The sequence below is a fragment of the Chlorocebus sabaeus genome, chromosome 17 (genome assembly GCF_047675955.1).
Source record: "Chlorocebus sabaeus isolate Y175 chromosome 17, mChlSab1.0.hap1, whole genome shotgun sequence".
NCBI classification, from domain to species: domain Eukaryota; kingdom Metazoa; phylum Chordata; class Mammalia; order Primates; family Cercopithecidae; genus Chlorocebus; species Chlorocebus sabaeus.
In genome coordinates, this window is record NC_132920.1 from 58,458,270 (window position 1) to 58,482,749 (window position 24,480).

General features: G+C 33.2%; 1 protein-coding gene across 2 annotated transcripts in view; it reads right to left on the reverse strand.

Moving 5' to 3' along the window:
- Positions 1 to 24,480, reverse strand: part of HMGCLL1 (3-hydroxy-3-methylglutaryl-CoA lyase like 1) — a 148,188-nt gene that overhangs the window by 59,005 nt on the left and 64,703 nt on the right. For both annotated transcript variants that reach the window (XM_008013669.3, XM_073006078.1), the window contains exons 4-7: positions 21,580 to 21,675; positions 19,100 to 19,248; positions 5,060 to 5,123; positions 1,325 to 1,513 (exon numbers count right to left, since the gene is read on the reverse strand). In XM_008013669.3, coding sequence (XP_008011860.3) covers positions 1,325 to 1,513; positions 5,060 to 5,123; positions 19,100 to 19,248; positions 21,580 to 21,675 — 498 coding nt within the window. The remainder of the gene's footprint in view (positions 1 to 1,324; positions 1,514 to 5,059; positions 5,124 to 19,099; positions 19,249 to 21,579; positions 21,676 to 24,480) is intronic.

Genomic DNA, 24,480 nt, shown 5'->3' on the forward strand with positions numbered 1-24,480 from the left:
TAGGCCTTCCTTAACCATTCAAACTGCATTGGGGTACCAGCAATGTTTTCTTACTTGGACATTTTCAAGAGGCAGATATAGTTCAGAAGCAGAAGTTTGAGGTCCCATATCTTGTTCTATAGCCCTTTATCCTGAAGAGCTAAACTGTCATTCATTCTATAATAAGTACGCTACACAAATAAGTGATTACTCAAAGTATTAAAACACAGAAGATATATTCATACAGAGAAATGAGAGAGAGAGAGAGCCCTTCAGAAACACTTAATAACTTCCAGTTGCAGCTGAACACAGGATCCTGAAGGGCTGCCTAGTTTTCTATTGTTTCAGAAACTAGAATACGTAGGGAAGGAAAATTGTAAAAATTCCTATGCCCCAAAGACCATGAAATAACATTTTCTCTTTTCTCTGATTCAATAGAACGTTCCTTTCTTGCTTCCAGACGATAAATAAGGATTTGTACACATATGTTACAAAGTCAAAATAAGCCCTTGTGGAACTTGATATCCCCATTGTTTTTTAACTTCTGCCAACCAACTGTATACTTTAGGGTTGTGATATTAAGCTTTACATATTGGTTTTCAGCCTCTAACCAGAAAACTTTTATGTAGTCTTATCTTTAGTTGTCAAAATCTTGGGTTCTGAGAATATCAAACAAATCATTTTTAGCGGCATTTAAGAACCTGACATTAATTTTAAAATAATACTATTTTAATGCCACTTATATCTATTCTTTCAAGAATACATTTAAAATAACACAGAATGTAATAAGCAATTCGTAGTCTTCCCACTTTCCAGATCTTTTCACTTTATCATATAATGAAATATACTTGATTAAAAGACATAAGTTCTGTCTAAAGCAAGCTTGCCAACATCAGGAAAACATTTTAAGCAAAATATACCATATTTCAGCACCATATCTTCCCATCATAGAGCATGAAATCACCAAAGCATTAGTTTCATGATTATGATAGTCTACTATTTTTATGTTTTGCACTGCTTAAACTGCCATCGTATTTCAGTCTATTAAATGTTACAGTTGACAGAATATGGGAAGAGAAGCAGACATAACTCTGCTAAGATTAGTACTTTTCAAAAGAAAAGATTACAGATTTTATCAAATCAAATTAATAAGAGATCTTCATTGCCCTAAAAAAATGTGAGATTTACAAATATTTCCCAAGTACCTGTCATGTGAAGACACTGGTTAAAATTATATTCATAATATTTTATAAAAATTGTAACAATACAACTCTCAGTATGTTTATATTACAGATAAAGATGAACACCCTATGCACACACAAAACACACAAAGAGTACAAAATACCTGAAGGGCCGTAAGGATATTTGCTAAGGCTTGTCCGTAGGTGTCATGACAGTGAACAGCAAGAGCACCCAGTGGGATTTCTTTCATCACACTTTCCAACATTCTTTTCATACTTCCTGGAGTTCCCACTCCAATTGTGTCTCCTAGAGAGATCTCATAACAACCCATGCTGTACAATCTCTTAGACACCTGTTGATAAAGGTGAAGTGCTAGTAAAATAATGGAAATGAAGAGACTCAAACCCTCCTGTGCCACAACTAACATCATCTAAAGGTAAAAAATTACAACTAAGACCAGTAATGTCCATGAACAATATATAATGTATTTTCTGGTCCTTTTTTTTTTGCTTATTCTAAACATTATATAAGACTTTGATATTACTGCAATTATCTTTTTCTTGTATTCAAGTTTGCCTTAGAGTCATATCTACCTTATCTTTTTATCCAGCTATTTGTTCCACTATGAAATTACAAGCTATAATGGCAATTATGGCAGGCGTATGTTTCTCAACACTATAATCAAACCAAAGCATTACAGATTTACTTTGGAAGTAGTATTTCTCAAGCTATTAATTTAGGGGTCAAAAGATATCTATATAGCTGACCCTTAAACTCTACAAGTTTGAACTCTGGATCCACTTGTAAATGATTTTTTTTTTTAAATAACCATATTAAATTTTTTTCGGAGATTTTCAACGATTTGAAAAAACTTGCAGACAAATCCCATAGAATAGAAATGTCAAAAAAAGAAAAAGGTATGTCATGAATATATAAAATATATATTAATACTAATCTATTTTTCTTATTTACTATAAAATAATACAAATGTATTTTTAAAAGTTGAAATTTATCAAAACTCATACACACAGACTGTAGATACTGTCATTCTCATTTAAGAGAAATGTACATGTAATTCAATACTAAATCGTAACTGCATAAAATTAATTGTGGTACATACTGTATTACTGTAATAATTTTGTAGCCACCTCCTAGTGCTATTCCAGTGAGCTCAAAATCCTGGTGATACTAATCATCTCTGTATGAACAGTTCATCTCTCCAGTAAATTGCATATCATAGTACAATGTGATCTCCTGCAGTTCTTACGTGTTTTTCATTATGTTTAGTGCAATACCATAAACCTTAACACCATGAAACTCACAAGAAGTGCAACTAGTGATGCTGGAAGTGCTCCCAAGAAGCAGAAAAAAGTCGTGACATAAGAGAAAGCTGAATTGCTGAATATGCACCATAGATTGAGGTCTCCAGCTACATTTGCCCACCGTTTCAAGATAGTGAAAATCAAAATATGTGTTAATTGGTGGGTTACATTATATACATTATATTATATACATTAATATAATATATTATATACATTACTATAAGGCTCCCACTCAACAGTAATCTATTAGTAGTTAAGTTTTGGGGAACAAAAGTTATATCTAGATTTTTGACTGTGCGTGTGGAGTGTGGGTTCCCTAACCTCCAAATTGTTCAAGGATCAACTATATTAAGTTCAGCTCTTTAAGTAGCTTTGCAACTGATAGAGTCATTTAATATTTCTGGCCTAATTTTTCTGGCTCATAAATATATATACTTTGAGGCAAATTGCAAGATCTCTTCAAGCTGAATAACGTTACTTTCAAAGAGCAAGATGAATGCATAAAGGCAGCATGGTATTTTGACAAAGACATGGGTTTGGGAATCAGAGAAACCTGAATTTAAATCTCAGCTCCCACTCATCCTACTCATGTGACACTGGGTGTAAGGTTAGCGTACTTAAGCCTCAATCCCTAATCTGTAGAATACAGACAACAAAACACCTTCTTTTAGCATATTTTCTAAGCCTTGGTTACTTTGTTCTTAAAAAAAAAGATAAAAACAATTTTAATAATGACGTGTTTGGTTGTAAAAGTGAAATGAGAATGTATAAAAGCCATTTGATACACAATCTGGCACATGATACTGATTCATTCATTCATTTCATATGTATTTCTTCAATGTCTATTTTATGGCAAGCGCTGTGCTAGGTCCCAGGATATAATGGGGAAATGAATACTGACATGGCTCATATTCATACAGATCCTTAAGTCAAGTGAGGATAGATCTTAGTCAACCCTACTGAGGAATAAATAAATACTCACAAAAATAAGAAGTTTCAAACAAAGAAACGATTCTAACCTATGTGACAACTTGAAATAAAGTAAGCTTTATTATAAAGTGCTTACTAACTCCTTGAAGAGGGTGAGAAGGAAGGATCTGAGAACAATGTACTAGGAAGAATATCAAATGCAAATGTTAATGGCTTCCAGGCAGCTGACATATAAAATGCAAAGAACATTCCAGGTAGGGAAAAAGATAAATGCAAAGGACAGTGTAATGAGAAAGCAAAAACTGAGGAGGGAGACAATGAGGGGAAGGACCAAACTGTGAACAGAGTAATCATAGTTTGAAGTAGTAATTTCAGAGAGAAGAGAGTGAGTTAAGCACAAAATGTATTAGAATCACACAAAAGGCCCCTTTAAGGTTGCTGGCCCTGAATTATTCCTATTACATGACTCTGCAGTAGCACCTTAGGCATTCGGGTACAGAAACGGAGATCCTCACCCAAGGTGTGTGTGGTTCACTCCTATGTGGTGCGTAGCAAAAGGAAGAAAGCAAGTCTGCTGGTAAGCAAAGATGGATCAAGGTTTTGTGGGGCAAGCCTGAAGTCATACCCTTTGGAGGTATTCTTTAAAATATATATATACAATTGTGAATGCAAATTAATGTCAGAGCCTTGGAAGGTTCCCATGCAAGTGAAAATCTACAAAATATGAATGGTGTTATTTTATAGGATACGTGCCTCTGTGTGCAAGGATCTTGTGTAAATAATGATAAAAGGATAGCTTTCATTTGAGAAATCTGCAGTAGATTCCAAAAGTTCAAATGAAAGCACAAAAGAGGAATGGCTTTAGTTAGCTAAACTGAAAGTTTATCCTGCCTAAATTTGGATTTTCTTATAAGGCCATCTTCACTGCTTTGGTGCCAAATTTTTGACAAATTACTAAACTTGTCAAAATTAACCTTAAAAACAAGTCTACATTAATGTACTTTATATACATATAAATGTCTGAGACAATCTAATATAATCTCAAAGACAGTGCATTTTGTAGTCATTGGTATAAATAAATAATAAAGGACAGGAAGAAAATAAACTTCAGTAATCAGGGCCTTAATGACTATAATCTATTGTTGTAAAATTGTTCTGGAATAATAGCAACTTAATCAGAGCAGTAAGACCTACAGGATCACAAAAGGATAAAAACACAAAAGTAGTGTATACTCTGATATAATGGGCCAAAGTATGCAAGAGAAAAATAGGGATGCTACCTAAGCAACCAAGGCAAAGTTTAAGGGTTTCTCCACAAACTGCCCTGACATTCTGATGGAGATTGCAAAGGCCACTCACTATGTTATAACCACAAAAAAACAAAATAGATACTTTCATCCCTTCCACCTTTGAGCACCCAAATTGTAGGACTCAACTGTCCCTTAATGTTGAAAAGTTATAGCCAATGTACAGGACTTCAGTGTTAAAATGAAACTATTAGTTAAGTGATCAAATATGTCTTCAGGGCTCATCTCTTAATCTATGACTTCATGCTATGCAGATTCAGTAAACAGTAAGAAACTCCACTTTTAAAAATAATATATATCATGTTACCATAAACCAAAAAAGCTGGAGATGTAGCTTACTTCTGTCACTTTTTGCGGTGTAATAATTCCTTCATATGGACAGCCCAGAGCACAAGACACATACCTAGATTAAAAATAGAGCCTTATAAATATGCATATGGTAAATAAGCCATTTCCATTTTATAACAAGAATTAGTCAAAACTGCATCAGGAAAATTTATTTTGCACTATTGCTTTATTATTATTTTATCCTTAGACCAAACCAAATAAAGTTTGAAGCATTTTCAATCAACTCACATTTTTATCTTTCTATAATAATTACAATTTGATACATGTATTCGATGACAGATGGGAATAATTAGTAAGTGATTATATGGTAAAGTTATTCATACCATAGCAACATATTAACATTCAAAGCAGAAAATACTAGTGAAATATATGGTTTTATTTAAATAATTACATACACCCAACTGTTAAATATCCAGGTCTTTGGAAACATACAGGGAGACCATGTAGAAGACTAACTGAATTTTTCTTCTTACTCCCATCTGGATATTTTGGCCTCATTTAGATACAGTCATTAATCATCCAAAGGTCCTGGAACTGGGCATAGCCTCAGAGTTCATTTTTTCTCCCTCTCTCATGGGTTTACCTAAATCATTCCAAACAGAAGAGTGTCTAATGTGTTTAGAAGGCTCAGAATAAAGATATTCCATAAGCTTCTTTGGTAACTCATTCTAATATAAAAAGTCAAGCTTTTCCTGCAAAGACAAAGATCCATTTCAATCTTAAATAATTAAGCTTTAGGAAAAGCCTGCTTTAGCTATTTACAGCTCAACATCAATACCATTTTATTAAACTTACTTCAGAGATGTTTACAATTCTTGTACTGAAATAATGCATAATGAGTATGATATTTAGGAACGAATGAAGCAAGCTACATAAAAGATGGATGGTGGGAAATGAGGCTGGAGATCGAATACAGGGGCTACAATATGAAAGGGTTTAGAAAGCAAAGCCTTTGAATGCCATTCCAAGTTGTCTGGACTTTGAGATCACTCAAAATTGTTTTGAGGCACTGAAAATTATTAGGTAAGGTAGTGGCAAGATCAGATTTCTTTCCCAGAAATATAACTCTGTGGGGGCAGTGGAAGCAGATGCCAGAGAAAAGGTAGGGGCAAAAACACAAGATAATATCCTATTTCCTTAATTCTAATATGCTATTGATTGGAAGATGCACTATGAAATTCCTAACAGTCTTTGGAGTAGAAAAATAAAATACATATTCAATGATTCAGTACATAGCCATTGATTCTAAGATGTAACCAAATTAGGTTACAGAAATTATGGAAGTGTTAAAATGTCAATTAAAGTATGTTTTAGTATTAAGTAGTTTTATAAGCCATTCAAGCAGTTATGAGGGATAGGAAAGGATAAAAGGGGATAAATTCAAGTAAAATTTGAAAGTTATGCTGAACAGGAAGCTCATCCCTCTGCTATTTCAATCACTATAATCTAAGTTTATGCTTTAGATAATCTGTAAATTTAATTAAGATGTGTGAAAATAAAATGTTCTTAAATGAACATAACACTGGAGAAGGTGGCTAAGGATGGAAAAGGAGAAAAAGTTTTAATACAAATGTAATGATTACAATAACATGCCAATATATAAATACATTGATCTTTGAATCCAAAACATCTAGATGTGAGTAAATGGAAAATCCAACCTATTTATTTACATGTTCTCCTTCTAAATGTGAAAAACAAAATAAAACAAATGCAAAACAAAACAAACCTCTCCTGCATTTCCAAATTATTATTTGGCCACAGCTACCACTTTATTGCAGAACCTTAACTTTCTATGTGGGCATTTTTATTTATTCACACTTTCCCTCCAGGACATTTCCATGCCTCTGTCTCTGCGATCTTCACACTCTGTTGCATTTTATGTTCATGTGCTCTTCCCTATCTTGCGAGGGAACACTGCTTTGATCTATTCACACATGGGACTACTTTCTCCAAAACTAAAGCAAAGGTTCTCAGTTATGTTCCCTTAACCGTATACTTTAACATTCTAAAGCAGAGGTTGGTACATTAAGGCCCAGAGACCAAATTCTGCCTATCACTCTTTTACAAATAACATTGTATTAGAATACAGCCACGCCCATCTGTTTGCATACTTATCTATGGCTGCTTTTACACTACAGCAGAGTTCAGCAGTTGTAACAGAAATCATCTGACCCACAACACCTAAAATGTTATTATCTGGAACTTTACAGAAAAAGTTTGCCAACCCTTTCTAAAGAAGTCAAGCTACTTTTCCTGAGTGAGAAAAAGCCTCTACTGTCATGAATATGAACTGAATTCTCTTCTTTGACAAGTGGCCAAAGCCAGCTTCTGGACTTCTGCTCTTCTCTAACAATCTATTACAGTGGTTCTCAACCTTGCCTGCACAGAATCACCTTGGTGCTTTAAAAAAGACAAACACTGACACTCAACTATTAGCAATACTGCATCACCTGGATTGCCCTACTGATTCCTTTGTGTAAAAAGTTATATTACATGGACCTGACAGCATCTAAGTAATCTCAGGAATTTCCTCACTACTATGCCATAATATTTTTGTTCAGCTTTGATTGCCTGGTGGTTAAGTTTTACCCAGACACATTCCAAATAATTTCTACTTTTCTGAAGCTGCAAACTCCTATTGCTCCATTTATTTTTTTCATCTTATCCCTTACTTCTGGTTCAATGTTTTTGATTTAACTGAATACTTTAGTAGTTCTTTCAGCAAGAGTCTGAATGGTAGATGTTGCAGACTGTTTTGTCAGCAAATGGTTTTATTTCATCTTCATTCTTGAACAATAGTTTGACTAGGTATAACATTCTATGTTGACAGTTCTCTTGGCACATTGAATATATTATTTTACTGTCTCTGGTCTCAGTTATTGCTGATAGGAATTTTACTGTCAAGCTAATTCTTTTATGGTAATCTATTTTTTTCTCTACTGTCTTTGGGATTATCTGTTTCTATCTTATCTGCATTTTACTATTAGCTATCTCAGGATTTGCTATATTTCTTCAATATTAACATTAGTGCTTTTCCTAATTTCTAGAAAATTCTCAAGGTACTACCTTTTCAAACGTATTTCTCATATCTATTTTCTCTGTTTATTCCATATGGAAATTCTATTAGGCATTGTCTACTAACCTCACTTTTACAATTTCTATTAATTTATTTTTCTGGGCTTCATTCTTACAATTTTCTCAATACAATTGCAGGCTAAACTGCACTTAATCTGCTGTTCCCTTTGGTTACGTGTAATCTGCTGTTCAATTAATCCATTCGCTTTTGTATTTTAATGAATATATTTCCACTTATAGATAATGTTTCGTTTTGTCAAATACTAATTTTGTTTTCTGTAAAGATCTGTTCTTATGGTCTTCCTTTGCCTCTATGAACATTTCACATGGTTAATTTATAATCATTTTCAGGTTGTTCTGTTACCTTCTGTTCTGCTATAGTTTTTTTTTTTTTTTTTTTTTTTTTTTTCTGTTGTCTCCTGTGTCTGTTTTCCTTGTCTTAAGTTAGCTTGTTTTCTCATGTGCTTTATAGTTTTTATTGTGAGTGCCTTTTCATGGTAATTTTAGTTTCTGTAGGAATTCTATGAGCATCTTGAATTATTTAAATGATCCTATCAAAAGAATCTGATTACTTTCTGCCCTTACCCTGTGGAATTTATCAATTCTTGAACAAATTTCTACCTTAATTTCTCAATTTGGGTTTCCACAATACTCATGTGTCACAAATCCACAACCCATAAAAATAGCTGGCATGGATCTCAATGAGTGTGCATTGGCAAGGAGGTGCTGCCAGACTCCAAGACATGGTTCTAAATTCATACCTTAGCAAAACATCGAATTTTTCTCATGTAGATATTAAAATCCCATTACCACACTACTAGGTACTCTTTCTGGGATAGATACCCCCATATGTTTCTGTGGTATCAGCCTACATGATTGCCACATTTTCATTGATGAAACCTGAGACTTTTTTTTTTTTCTGAGCTAGGTGATATGTTTTAAAAGTTATACAATTTCTGTGTGTGTAATGAGAATGGAAAAGGGGGTCTATGGGTTAGCTAAGTCCTCCATAGTCCCTCTCACTCACCATTATGCCCATAACCCCAGGATCAACCCCAAAGTTCCTCATGTATATTACAAGCTTGATGCATTCACATAGCATATTTAGTTAAACATTTTCTGAAGTGGTCATCGTCCCTATTTCTCTCACATAAACCTGTTTCCCCTGCATTTGCCATTAAAAAAAATTACATAGTTATTCTCAGGGTCAGTCCTGCTAAGTCACTTGATGGTCACCTTTGTGAACTTATTCCATAAGCAAAGGTTAGCTGATTCCTCCCCTCTAGCCTCCACGGCATTTAGCCTCTGCCAGCAGCAGCTTGAGTGCACAGAACCATTCCCAAGAACCCTCTCCTAAGTGCTCTCCTTGTTTCTAGTCCCATGTCTCTCCATTTTGCTTCAATTTCTAATGTCAAAATTATATTCTTAGAGCATGGGTCCGATTACATATTTTTCCACTTTGAAAATCTTTAACGGCTTGCCATTTTTTACTCAATAAAGTGGTGTTCAAGTTTAGCAATCTGTGAAACTCCAATCTAACCTTCTACCTTTCTTTTACTATACATCCACAAAAACTTTATTTCAATAAAAGTAAACTTATTTCTATTACGCAAACCTTTCCTGAGATTTCTCTTCACTGTGTCTTTGCTCTTTGTAGATTCCCTGCCCTGCCTGAAAAAGTCATTATTTTGATTATTTTTCCATATATTCATATATTTTTAATGATTTCATTGTACTGGTAACTTCTTTATGAAATTTCTCTAAATCACCCCAGAGACTAGAATTACTTTAAAATTAAATAGTATGTATCTTTATCTCTCTTAATGTACTTATTGGTTTCGGCAGTACAGTAATTATTTTTGAACATATTATATTTTCCCAGTCTGCTAAAAACTCTTTGAAGTTATGCTGAATTTTCATTTTCATAGCCCACGTGGTATCACAAGACAGTACATTGTTTAAAACAAATATAGCTGCCACTCAGTGTTTGTGGGGGATTCTCCCTGTATACTTTAAATCATCTCTAGATTACTTGTAATACCAATACAATGTAAATACTATGTAAGTAGTTGATATATTGTATTTTTATTTTTATTTTAAATTATTTTTTTAAATATTTTGGATTCATAGTTATCCCTACACGTAGAACCCATGGATATTGAGTGCCTACTGTATTCAATTGCCATTTCTTGTATGAATTAATACACAAATACGTTAGTTAAAATGTCATTTTCACCTTCTGAATATTTGTATAAGACATTCCTAATTTTTAAAGTAAAAAAATAGGTAAGGGTTATTTATGTTCTATATCCTGTAGCCAGAAATAATAGCACATATCTGAGAGATCATAATCCATTTTTTAAACATTATTCAGATGGCATAGTAATCATCAATCATATTGAAATTAATCTTGCTAAAATTAACAAAAAACACAGCATTACAATAAATCTTGTAGAAATGAATATGAATTGTTTTATTTGTATTTGTGCTTGTTGAGGTCATTTTTTAACAGTCTATAAAAACATGTTATAAAACAAGACTTGAAGTGTTTCAGTCTTTAATAACCTTACCTAGAAGAACTAAATCACGAAAAAGAATCTACAGTTAGGTCTTATCCCAGCCTACCTTCTCACAATTATCCCATGTTCCTCCAATCATCCTGGCAAAAATTGAAACAAAAAGTATAAATAAAAGCCATGTATAAATGTCACAAACATTTGGAGTGGAGTCAACTATTGCTTATCCTCAGAAAAGAACAATGCCAGGAGTGATGAAATTACATGTAATCTCAAATAAAGGGAATTAAGATATATAAACATAGGAGCTACTTTGCTACATTCATGTGGAATACACCATTCTATAAGCAACACAAAACAACATGCCATTATTATTAAGTGAATGAACAATACATTTTGAGATTACATTTATCACTGTGGATAATATAAAAATTAAAGACTGTTTCATGGCATCAAGGAGTAATTCTGCTAAGATTCAATTTTTGCTCTAGAATACTTGACTGATTTTATTTCTCCTAAGCCTACTGTTAGAATACCATGTATTAAAAATATCTTCTGTATAAACTGTGATCTCTCTATAAGTATATGCAAAGTTTAAACAAAATTTTCATGTAATACCTTACTTTACATATAGTTTTGTTCCTAAAACTGTATATGCCTGTGAGGTTAATTAATTTATCTGCTTAGTTCCTGATGAAACTAAGAAGTAAATTTGTATTCAAATTAGAATTCAAATTAGAATTTTAGGGTTTTCTTGGAAAGAAAATGGCATAACCTCCTTCAGCAGTTCATCCTTGGAAAAGTTGCTGTATAAAATATTTAAACATATATGGGGCTAGACATTTGCTTACAATTTTGTAATCTCCACAATAAATCCATTTTACCAATGGAAAACCTGAGTCTCAAGTAAATTAAATAGGTTGCAGAATACAAATAGAGTAAACTGCTGAACTAGGCTTTAAAACCAAACTGTCTGTCCAACTTGAAGGCTGGGTCTTTCTACTACATCAAATGAGTTGTTTACAATGAGAAAGCTTCCTGTGTCAAGCTCAGATTTCCACACTACAAGCTTAGACCTGGGAAGCCAGATATAGAGACTGGTTCAGACTAACTTTTAAATTATCTTTACCTTGATCTTATTTTCTGCCATACCTTTTAAAACTTTCTATACCTTTTTGCTCTATTTGTCTTTCCACTCTAATTGATAAACTACCTCATTTGATCCTTTGTGTTTTTGCCTCTTAAAATGATGAATCCTTGGAGTAATTTTTAATTAAATGGCCTCAGTCTCACCCAGAGCTATGTGGAAAGGTATTAAGAGTCCCATGCTGGTAGAGTAGCCTTCCCTTATCTAAGCTTTTAATTTCTGCAGTCTCAGTTACGTGCAGTCAACCATGGTCTGAAAATAAGAAATGGAAAATTCCAGAATAACCAATTCATAACTTTAAAATTGTGGGGCACTCTGAATAACATGATGTAATCTCATATCATGCTGTTTGAGATGTGACTCTTCCCTTTGACCAGCATATCCATGCTGTAGATGCACCCAGCCCATTAGTCACTTAATGGTTCTCTCAGTTATGAGATCAACTATATCTCAGTACTTGTGTTTAAGTAACCTTTATTTTACTTAATGATGGGTCCAAAGCCTAAAAGTAGTGAAGTTGGCAACTTGGATATGCCAAAAAGAATCTGCAAAGTGCATCCTTTAAGTAAAATGGGGAAAGTTTTCAACTTAAAAAATATTGTATGCTGAGGTTGCTAACATCTATGGTAAGAATATTAAACTCCTATCAATAGAATTGTGAAGAAGGAAAAAATAAATTCATTCTGGTTTTGCTGTCGTACCTCAAATTACAAAAATCACAGCCACGGTATGTGATAAGCTCTTAGTTAAGATGGGAAAGACATTAAATTTGTGTGTGGAAAACATGAACAGAAAACATGTTCTGACTGAGGACCATGTGTTGTACCAGAAAGCATTGAACCTGTAAGACTTCAGCAAGGGATCTCCTAAAACTGATGACCCCAAGCCATTACTGCAGGTAAAGGGTATTTACACAGATTCAGGAATAGGTTTGGACTCAAACATACAAAAATTAGTGGAGAGGCTACATCTGCAGATTAAACTTTATTATACATATGTATGTAAAGGATAAAAACAGTATATATAGAGTTTGGTCTAATACTATCCACAGTTTCAAGCATCCTCTGGGGGTCTTGGAATACATCTCCTGCAGACAAGGGGGACTACTGTACTAAATGGGACCTGCATGGCAGACTCCCTGCTCTCCAAGCCCTCAAGCTAAACCCAACTCAAAATCTGAATATGTTCCCAATGATCTGGGCCAGACACTTCGGGTAATATTTCAGGTTCCATTTTATGATGACTTATATTGTTTGTTCTTCAGAAGAGATTTGTAAGATAGTCTCTCTTTTAAATAGCATGATTATGTACAAAATGTTATTTTATTCACCAAATTAAACCAATGTAGTTCCAGAGACTTTTCTCAGCGTTCTGTATTTCCCGGCTTTTGTCTCTGTCTCTAACTAGCCAAGCTCTCAAATTTTTAATGATCCACTTAAATCTCTGAGACCTGAAACCTACATCACTATGCAGTTTGTTCTCTTATGTTAAATATGAAAGACATTTCATTTCATAGCTCCCACATATTTTATTTTATAAACTTCTTTTATGTCTGCTTTTAAAAACAATAAAAAAGCATCAATGTTAAATTCAGCTACTAGAAATGAAACTAATTTTGCCTGTTTGATCTAGTGCTAAAACTTTAATTGCCACTTTTTTTTTTGACCTATCCACTCAAAATATTTAGCTTCTAGGTTGTCTGTACAGTTGATTGATGAGTGTAGAAGTGAGAATTTCAGAGGACTGACCACATAAAATGATGGGTGGAAAAGGCATTCCAAAGATCAGTAAGTTTGAGAAACTCAGTCCAACACAGCCATCTTCCAGCCCTAGTTTAAAGAAGTTCTATATTTGGAGGGCCTGATTAACAAGGATAACCATGTTTAATCCAGGTGTCTGCAAATTTTTGAACCATGAATTCTCCCCTTACCTTTACCTCCACTACTGTTTTAATTTTAATGTAACCCTACTCAACATGTTGAGTAATGCTTTGGGAGAATCTGATTAGATATTTCCAAGGTAGAGCTCTGAGCTTGACCCATTTCAATCCCTAACTACATTTTTAAAATAAGTTTTTGATTCAATTTTGAATTAATTGAGGAATGCCTAAGATTAAGTATGTTTTCTACTGAATTATATTGAAAAAATTGAATAAGATTAAATACAAATTTATCTAATGCTTAGTATTTCCGAACTTTATTCAGAGTACTTCTTCCAGGTATGTTTTGTGTTCTAATTTCATACGAATAGTGTTTCTAAATAAAAGTAAATTTGTAAATGCTTTTAAGGAATTCATAGCAAAGTTAATCTCATGATAAAAACTAAATGTTCATTTCTCTATTTCATATGTTGCACAACTCTCTTTTCATATTTATTAAATTCACTTTGTTACATACTTGTTTCACATTGACATCATATATAATGAAAGAAAAAGCATGTAAACCATAATTTTAAATTATTGCAAGTGACTGTATGGACTATGAACATATACCATTCAACCACTATCTGTACTGAATTAATTTCACACCTTAGGGACACCATTAACTTTCTTGAAATTATTTGCATAAATTACAATTCTACTTCTTGCCCAGGTATGGCAAGGTATACTCTAGCAAGAGAATATTTAATAACAAAAAAGCATTAATGCTAATTTCATGAGAAATGATTAAACACATTCTTACCTCAAAATGTCTAAATGAAAGCTATTTAGACACAACTGCACAAACCCAGCTTACAAATATTAACTGCTGCTGGGTATGTGCTATTCTGGCACACAGCAGTGCCAGAATAATATATAAAGCCTACAAGTATAAACCCTTAAACAAACCATATGTATGAAAGAAAATAGCTTTAACATATGTCTTATTTTTAGAGTTGTATGTACCATATTTTGGTGGTACATAATGATTGAATCATTCTTCCAGACCTAGGCCTCAATTGAACAATAGAATTTGGAAAGGAACTTCTGCAGGCAGCTTCTTGCTGCCCACTTACAAGAATATGATGCTATAAATGCAAGTGTACCATGGAGGCAGATCATCCAATGGAAGGGATTTGATGCTTTGTCATAAGAAATGCTGGCTACTAGTCACAGTGTACTTAAAAATGGAGCCCTAAATAAGGAGACTCATTATCTCACTCAATAACACTGCTGTCTTCAGGGTCAGGATCTGAGTCCATACTGAGATTCTACATTAGACAAGGAGAACAGGAAACACAAACTCAATGCAATGTGACCTAGATGATTTGGCTAACTCAGCAAGTAGGTTGCAAGTTTTTGAATAAATGTGTTTAGTTATAAATTATCTCTCAAAGGGAAAAAATAGTGTTTTAAAGGAGAATACTGTGCTCTGACTTCATGGCACTTGGGAAGATTGCCATTTTAAAGGATGAGAATCACATAGAGCTGAACCAGTTAAAAAAAAAAAAGAAGAAGAAGAAATAAGAAATAAAAAAATAAGAAGTTCCTTACATTAAGGATCTTTCATCAAAGAAATTCTTCATGATTATATGTAATGCAATCCCTTTTGGAAGCATTTAAGACCAAATTAAATTTTCACTGGTTTTGGATAAGAAGAAAGTCAATAGTAAGAAAAATAGTAGCTGAAGAGATGGATAAAATGAAAACCCTAGATTAATTACAGTTCTAGGAAAATCTGACTCCTTACCTCCTCCTAAATACTAAGCTCATTTTATTAATAAATTATAACTAAAATATGACATTATCACACCTGACAATTATCTTTGTTTTCTGTATCTAAAAGTAATCAATGCTTGTCTATATTAGTTGAAAAAAAATTCAACCTGTTACAATTCACTTTAAAATTTTATAATTGTTAAAATGATGAATTAATAATTTTGTGTGGTTCCTACAAAAATTGTTAAATATACTCTTCTTTGAACTTTCAGTATAAGCTTTCAGAAGGTTAATCACAAATCAAATGATTCCAGGCCACTTTATATGAGAAGTATAAGATGTGATTATGTAAAGAAACTTTCATGGTTTATGCTTTAATATACAAACCTGCTGACCTTGTAATTTTATACGTTCTATTTATAATCATTTTAACCATGAAATTAATAATGGCAACTTCCTGAGAATTTTCTTTTTAAATTAACACTCTCACAAAGAGTGAGCATGTGATTATGTCATTTCAATAAAGAGAAGCTGATAATCACTTTAGACAAAAAATAATAAATTCCGAACATCTTATATATTAAAGCACTACTTCCTATCTTGAAGAATTTCAATTTTAAAAGAATCCTAGAAAACCAATAGATATTTCTTTCAATAAATACCATCGATAAAAGGAAAATAATCACATTTGTCATAGGCTTTTATTTTTCTTTGCCTTCTTAACCTTCAAAAATTTAGACAGTTATTAGAAAAATTATCTAGATTTTTAAAAAAGTCACATGGACTGCACCTTAAATAATAAAATCCATACTGCAGATATTTCATTTTGCATTCACATATAATGTATATGTGCCAGTAGTTAGCTGACTCTGCATTTTATGTCACTGATTTGGCATAGTATCTTTTCACAATGTGCCCCAGATGTTATGTACAGTTCTCAGCATGTGTTAAAAATGTGTACATATGCATGTGTTGTGTGTGTGTGTTTCAGTGCGTGTGTGGTGGAATTTAACAATAGCCTTCATAACTGTAATAAAAGCTACTATTTGGACTATATGAAAGTTTACTATTTTATAAAAATTGAAATAGTTTTAGTGAGCTTTTATAAAATGTGTACTGCTTTATGGCCTTCAAAGAGGACAACTGACGACGTAAATTTTCTGGATGATTATCAAGTATATGTTGATGCAGCTGTTGCCACGCAAGACATGCTGAAGCATCTACTGCAGTTTCAACTAGTTGAGCATGGCTCCTTTCCTTAAATAGGTACTAATGGCTTATGACTTACAATGGTGAATACCTAAAATCGAGATTGCCAGTAAAAATAAAATCTTATTTCAACTTCGTATAAATCGTGGGGAGGTAGAAGATATTTTCAACTACACAAATAGCTACTGAACTCAAATATGGAAAGGCATATTTCTGAAAATGATAGTGTTTCAGAAAATTCAGGAATTGTACTCCAAAGGAACAAAATCCACATTGGAAAACATACATGTATCTATAGTATAATTCTACACTAAAGTCTCCACTGTACTCTACTCATTTGGTTTGACCATGGGTCACTTCTTGTTCATCACAGCCTGGAAAGCTTTTTAAGCCACAGCACGATTAGAAGTTGTCATTTTTCTGATGAGGCAATATTATTTGTCAAACAATGAGTATTAAGAGGGTTTAAGATTTTTATTAGCCCAATTATATTAACTATTCCATTTTACAAGAGAAAGCTAAGATGACAAAAAGTTACTTCCTACAACTTATATTTGCATCCATCTTTCAACACTAAAAAAACTGTTCCTATTTTTGAAGAGCAAGCCACATAAGCACTTTACTTCTTATAGTCACATGCTTTTTAACTGTCCAGTGAGAATTACTTTATTCTAAAGTTTGTACTCCACACTTTAAACACATATTGAACTAGAATAGGGTCTTCATCTTTCTCTTTATTTTAAAAAAATTGAGACAACTTATTTATATTTGAATTGAGAAACCGATAGCATATCTCTCCTTTTTGATTGTGGTTATGTAACTTTTGCCTGAAAAATAGATATCCTTTATTTTATGTCTTTGGAAATACATTATCTTGGATTTTATATTTTTCTCATATAGTCCTTACATGGTATGTATTTATCTTAATTACAAAAGTAATTTCAAATTTTAGAAAGTCATGTAGACTTACTATGGAGGACAGGAAAAATAAGTTATAAATAGAAAACAAACCAACAAAATATTTTACTAGGTATAGTCTAACTCTAATTGCTTCCCCAAAACACCTTGGTTGAAATTCCAATCATTTCAATAATACTCTCAGCCAAAATTGACCCACTTGTCTTTCTCATTAACTGATGAATCTTTCCTGCTACTATGAACTTTGCTCACCTCAACAAAGGGAAGTACAGCCTGCACCCAAATCCATCCCCAGCTTTCAACCTTCTGTTACCAATCTCTATACACGTTAACTTGTTAAGATGTGTGTTCATCCTATCTCCATATGTATGAAATTAATAGAAAAAAATACTAATGTCTTAGAAACATTCTTCCTTAAGTAACAAACACACACAAAAATGCATTACAGGTTTCACAGCACATAGGCCTGGTTATAATACTTGAGGCAACTATTGGTCCTGGAAGTAGTCAAGCACCAAGGCAGATTTTTCCCTCTCTCCTACCTCCCTCCCTCTATATCTCTCATCATGCTAGGAGCCTCCTTTTTCCATTTCCGCTTTCTACTACTCTGTCCTGTCACTGATTTGTATGTGGCTCCATCCTAGGAACCCCAAAATAGTGAACTCAGTGACAAAAATCACATAATTTTTCAATACAAGTAACCATGTTTGATATTCCATTTCTGAACTCCTGAGAGAGAAAATTAAGTTTGTGGAAGTTAGATTTGGGTCAGTTTTTCTTTTCCATGTCTTGTAATCAACAGCTCTTAGAATGAACAGCCAATAAGTTTCTACAAGAAAAAGCAAGGCGAGGAGAAAAGGATTGATATCTCTGATACCCCCAAATTTACAGAAATCATATATAATAGAAAATAGTAGAGAACCGAAAGTTTATATTTATCTTCTATAAGCAATTTGTCAAGTATTTTTAAACGGTGTCCTGCAAGATGCTATTGGAGGTGCTTTGGGATCACCTAGAGGAAGTAGAGAAGTCAGCCACTGAGGGGGAGAAAGAATGGGTAAAATGATTTCCTAGAGCAGCTCAATTTTATGTCTGCTGTATTCTATTGAAGTTCTACATAAAATACTCTTTGAAGAAAAAGTCATGTTTTTAAAAAAAATTTGAAAACCACATTACATGATTCTTTTCCAAAAAATGTTGTGAGTTTATACCAACTTATCAGCACATGTAGGCTGAGATGAGAGGGCTGCATTTGGGTAACAGAGTGTTAATAAAATAGTTAATAATGCCAGATTTGCATGCTAGTTCCTCTGATTTCAATTGCATTACACATTCCACAAGCTAGATACTCACTAATAATCATCAATGATGTTAATGAGATGTAACTATATAGTGATTGCCCTGATTAAAGTAGAAATACGATATTCTATGTATATTTTTATAAATGATATAAGAATCTCTAGATAATTTATGAGTAAGCTTTAACAATAAACATTAACAAAACAGAATTTGTGGGATTTCATAAATACCCTCGTGCTGGAATATTCATGTGTCTTGCAGACTTAACAACCTCCTCAAACTTTCCCATACTTTCTTCAATGGAACAGTTAATATTCTTCTTGCTAAAGGATTCAGATGCAGCTCCAAAAACTGATATCTCAGTAGCTCCAGCAGCAACCTGAAAAACATAATTTAAAGCCAAAGCTAATAATTTCAAAAATGTGAATGGTAGTGGTAGAAGAAAGATTAACTACTTTATGAAGGCATACATGTATTCTTTAATATTTGCCTTAGAATTTAAAATTGGATTTTTCTCATCTTGCCACTTACATTCTTTCAAAATGTAAGAATATTTTATAGTAACAGAATAATCCACAAACTGCAATATTCATAAGTCTATGAGGCACAAAAACACAATGAGGATGTTCTATTTAATTATGCCTTTTATAAATTATGTATTATCTTCAGAAATACTATAACCCCAATTATGGAAAATACTAGCACCCCAATAAAACCCTTATCCTCCATGAAAAAATATTTTCAAACCAATTATTAAAATGGAAGATAATAAATACTTTGTTTTTCTTCTCTTCCTACAATCCAACAGAAAAATATTTTTCCAACTCATCATTTAGATTTTGCCCCCAGTTTTTCTTTGATCTCCTAATCTAGCTTTTATTTTTTTGTATCCTGATTTCTACAGCCATACTCTTGTGTACCTAATGCTTTGATCCTTTTGCCAGTCTTTAAATCCAAAATATTAATCTAATCAATTTCCTTTTTGTACTTTTTGTCAATTTTATTCCTTCCTCCAGACTCTCCAGTGACTTGTTTTTCAAATGTCAAGCCTCTTAGTCGTTTAGCTAGATGTTTAAGATCTTCCGTTAATGTATTTCTAGCACTTTGCCTACGTTCTCCCCTCTTGCTAATCCCCTGTTAATACATGGTGGGAGGCTGGGCACGGTGACTGATGCCTGTAATCCCAGCAATTTGGGAGGCCAAGGCAGGCAGATCACAAGGTCAAGAGATCAAAACCATCCTGGCCAACATGGTGAAACTCCATCTCTACTAAATATACAAAAATTAGCTGGGTATGGTGGCATACATCTGTAGTCCCAACTACTTGGGAGGCTGAGGCAGGAGAATCACTTGAACCTGGGAGGTGGAGGTTGCAGTGAGCCGAGATCACGCCACTGCACTCCAACCTGGTGACAGAGCCAAACTCCATCTCTAAAATAAAATGAAATGAAATGAAATAAAATAAAATAAAATAAATACATGGGGAGAGAAAAACCTAAAAGCTATCTTTTCATCTTTCCTCAAACATTTAAAAAATATTGGCTTCTATGCCTGTATCCAAAATAAATTTCCAATTTCTAAAATAAAAACCCTGTTAGTGAACATCTACTATTTGTCTGTTTTGTTTTTAGTACTATGGATGTGCTTTTTGTCATCTACAAACAGCTGTGTAAACTAAGTGTTGTTATGCACATTTGATAGATGAAACAGCTGTAGCACAAAAAAGGTAAATACTTGGCATGATGTCACACAGGGAGTAAAAGTTCTGGAGTCACATCTTGAGCACAGAATTGCTTGACTCCCAAGTCAAGATTAGTTCCACTCCAGTGCTTGCCCCTCTGAGTTAACATGAGAGTGTCCTTTCAGTACCTTCTTCAAGGTAAGATACGTTCTTACTTTGTTAGGATTAGTAGATGACACCAATATTTACAATTTTGTAAATGACTTTTTAAACAATGCAATAAAAATTTTATTAAATCAAACCCAAGGGAAAAATAAATGGTTCTAACAAAATACAGTATATGATTAATACCCCACAACCTCAACTTTACATAATACAGTTTCACATAATGAATATTTTTCATTAATATTCATTAATATCAGAAATAGCTGCTGTAAAACCTATGCAATAAGCCCATATAAGGATAACACCTTAAAATTGAAGAGGATCGTCTCAAATATATAATTATTAGAGCTTTATTTAAATTATATAAATTTTTAAATCACAGAGGATCAAAAGAAACAAACCAGAAGATAAATAGGGAAAGTAACTACAGCCAGATAACATGACAATTAGTTTTCACCCAGAGAGAGAAAATAAGACACAAAAAGCTGATCAACAAAGGTTGACAAAAATAATTACCAAATTCAACAGTAATAATAACTACACAAATTACATTGAAAAATGCTTAAATAGTGTTCTATATTACTTAAGAAGCAGCACAAAATACACTTCTAAAAAATTTCACAAAAATGCAGAATTTTATTTTATGTTTTGACTTTTGAACAGTGAAGCTGGAAGAGCCAGCTATATAGACCACTTTAGTCCTCAGCAATGCTGTGAGGACATGGAGCTCTATGTCTTCATGTTAGTACATCAGCATAGTATTTATATTACAGGTGAGTTACACATGGTACAACTTTAACTTTATAAATATCTTTAAAACAATAAGAGGCATATCAATTTTAGAAATATAAGTAGCTCACTTACAGCACGGTGAAAACCCTGAAGATTAGGAGTAAGGACAGGATAGCGAACTCCTGGATATTGATGAATGCCTTTCATTACTTCAGTGTGATCAGCCATCTTAAATACATAATAGTTACATGTAAATGTGTAACTTTGAGTATGTTACCAAGAATCATTTTAGTTTCAGGTAGGTTATATTTACATAGGCAGAGTCTTTAAATTAATATCTGAAATAAAAAAAATTATGCCAGTGAATGTAAAGGAAATTAGTTCTCAGTCTCGGATGTATAATAAGTAGAGATGAGTTTAACTGTTTTACAGAATGGGATCTGGCAAAATGAGTTATTATAGATAGGAATTCAGAACTTTACTATTTTCACTTGACCAATCTTTATTCCCTTCCTTTCATTTCATGGTCCAAGGCTGAAATATTTCTGAGATTGGGGAGAGTTGGAAAGACAATATGCTATTCATTTACCATCCATATGAAAATTTTATGTCCAAATAATTTTCAGTGTATGAAATTTTACAATGGTTAGTAAAATGTAAATTACACATATTCTTTAGAACAGTTTAACAAGGCTGAGATCCCAGAAAGTTATTTGGTGAGCATTGGTGTTTTAGTTAGTAATAGTTATAAAGCTTTATGTAGCACTATCATAGTATTACCACATGTTCTCATATGTGAACAAATTAATACAGTAGATAGAGTTTTCACCTGAAAAATTTAACCTACCCTGTCAACACTTTGTTTTCTGTATCTCTAAAAAGCTCAACTTTGAATTAAAATATCAAATTTACCAGTTTGCCACAAAGTCTAAGAATTAGCTTCTTAAAACAACAACTATTAATCAGATCCCATAATCATCACACAGAGAAATTACCGTTGACATAACCATGAACCTTGCATATTTAAAAATAATAAATTATGGCATGAACAATAAATATGAAGAATAACATATAAGCAGTGGAAAGTATACAAAATGAACATGGAAAAAGCTGTGAAAACATACCAAACCAAAATTGGAATCCTCAATATAGAAATGCAGAAAAAGCCTTTTGGGTTTTCTTTATATAACTTGGCTTGCTATTATCAGAATGCCCTATTTTTAAATTAAAAAAATTAAAAGCAAATAAATCCAAACAAAAAATGCTTTTAAAATATAGCTAAACACATTTGACAAATATTATAATTTTAAATATAACAATACATGTTATGATATTTACCCTTATTGATACATTCATCTGGTTAACTCTCAAATGCCAGCAGAGTTAAATTTAATGCTTTCAATTAGTATAATTCGGATTACTTAAATGAGTTTTAAAATACATATAAATTTGAAATTAAATAAGATACAAAAAAGTACCTTCCTTTGACTGACATCATGCCTTATTACATTTAAGCTTTCATGTTTCATTCATAAACACATTTATTTGTGTTTACCAGGTGATCCTTTCTCGCTTATTTCTATGATATTGTATCCACTATCCCCTGCCTCACCCATTCCCATCTTTTCCAAACACTATCTACCACATTCACTTATAATGCATAAAAGTGATATCTCTCATTTCATTCTAAATCTATCTGACTTTAATCTAGCTGTTTATTGAGCCCCTACTATGTCCAAAGCTCTGCGCTAGGTCCTGTGGAAAATAAAAATACAGACCTTACTTTCCTTTGGGAAAATGAGGTTATTGTGCTGAAGTAGTTAGTAGTAGAGTTGGGGAGACAAAACAGATACACATGTAAGGTTAACAATTCAAAGAAATATACTGGTTGTAAATGAGATCACAGATTTTAGAGTTCAGAATGAATAAAGGTTGGTATGGTCTATAATAGTCTGGGAGAGTTTGAAAGAGCACATGCGATACAAACTACAGTCCTTGACTGTGGCATTGTTCCAACAAAAAATGGTCACGTCAATATTTCTGGTCCTATATGTTCTTCTGGGATCTCACTACTTTTCACAAAGAGGTAGATGTTATTTACTCTTTTCCTTGAAGCTGGGTAGGCTGTGATTCCTCCAACTCTTAAAGTGTAGTGGAAATCATACTATATGACTTCTGAAGCCAGGTTATAAAAAAGGATACGGCTTCCATATGGCTTTCTCTTTTGGGGAAAGCCACTGTAGGGAAATCAGCCAACATCCTGTAAGAAAGCCCAAATTAGCCTACGCAAAGAGGCCACATAAGGAGACTCTCATGCAGAACCCATGTGAAGAGGAACTGAGGCCCCCAGCCAATAGTCAGTGTAACCCCTAAATTTGTGATTGAAGTAGCCTCCAGATGACTTTTGCCTCCAGCATTTGAGTCATCCAGCTGAGGCCCTAGACACTGAAGACCAGAGACAACCTGTCTCCCATGTCTTCAAATCCTGGCCCACAGAATTAGTAAGCATAACAAAAGTTTACTTACACCACTAAGTTCTCAGGTAATTCAATTACAGCTATAAAAGCTGGAACACTGAAAAATCAATAGGGTTGAAAAAGAAAGATGGACAGTTGCATAAGTGGTAACATATTATTTGGCTAGAGAAGATTATTAGTGAACAATTGGGGATGAGCTTACAAATGAAGAGGAAACCACACACTTTGATGTGTCTTTGAGGTAGATTCACGTTTAGTACAAAGATTCTGATTTATCTTGAAGGCAATAGAAAGTCACGGAGAATGGGTGTTGAGAAAGGAGAAGACTGGACTAAAGGGTACATACGAAATGAAGGCAGAAATAAAGATGTTCTTTGAAACCAATGAGAACAAAGACACAACATACCAGAATCTCTGGGACACATTTAAAGCAATGTATAGGGGGAAATTTATAGCACTAAATGCCCACAAGAGAAAGCACGAAAGATTTAAAATTGACACCCTAACATCACAATTAAAAGAACTAGAGAAGCAAGAGCAAACACATTCAAAACTA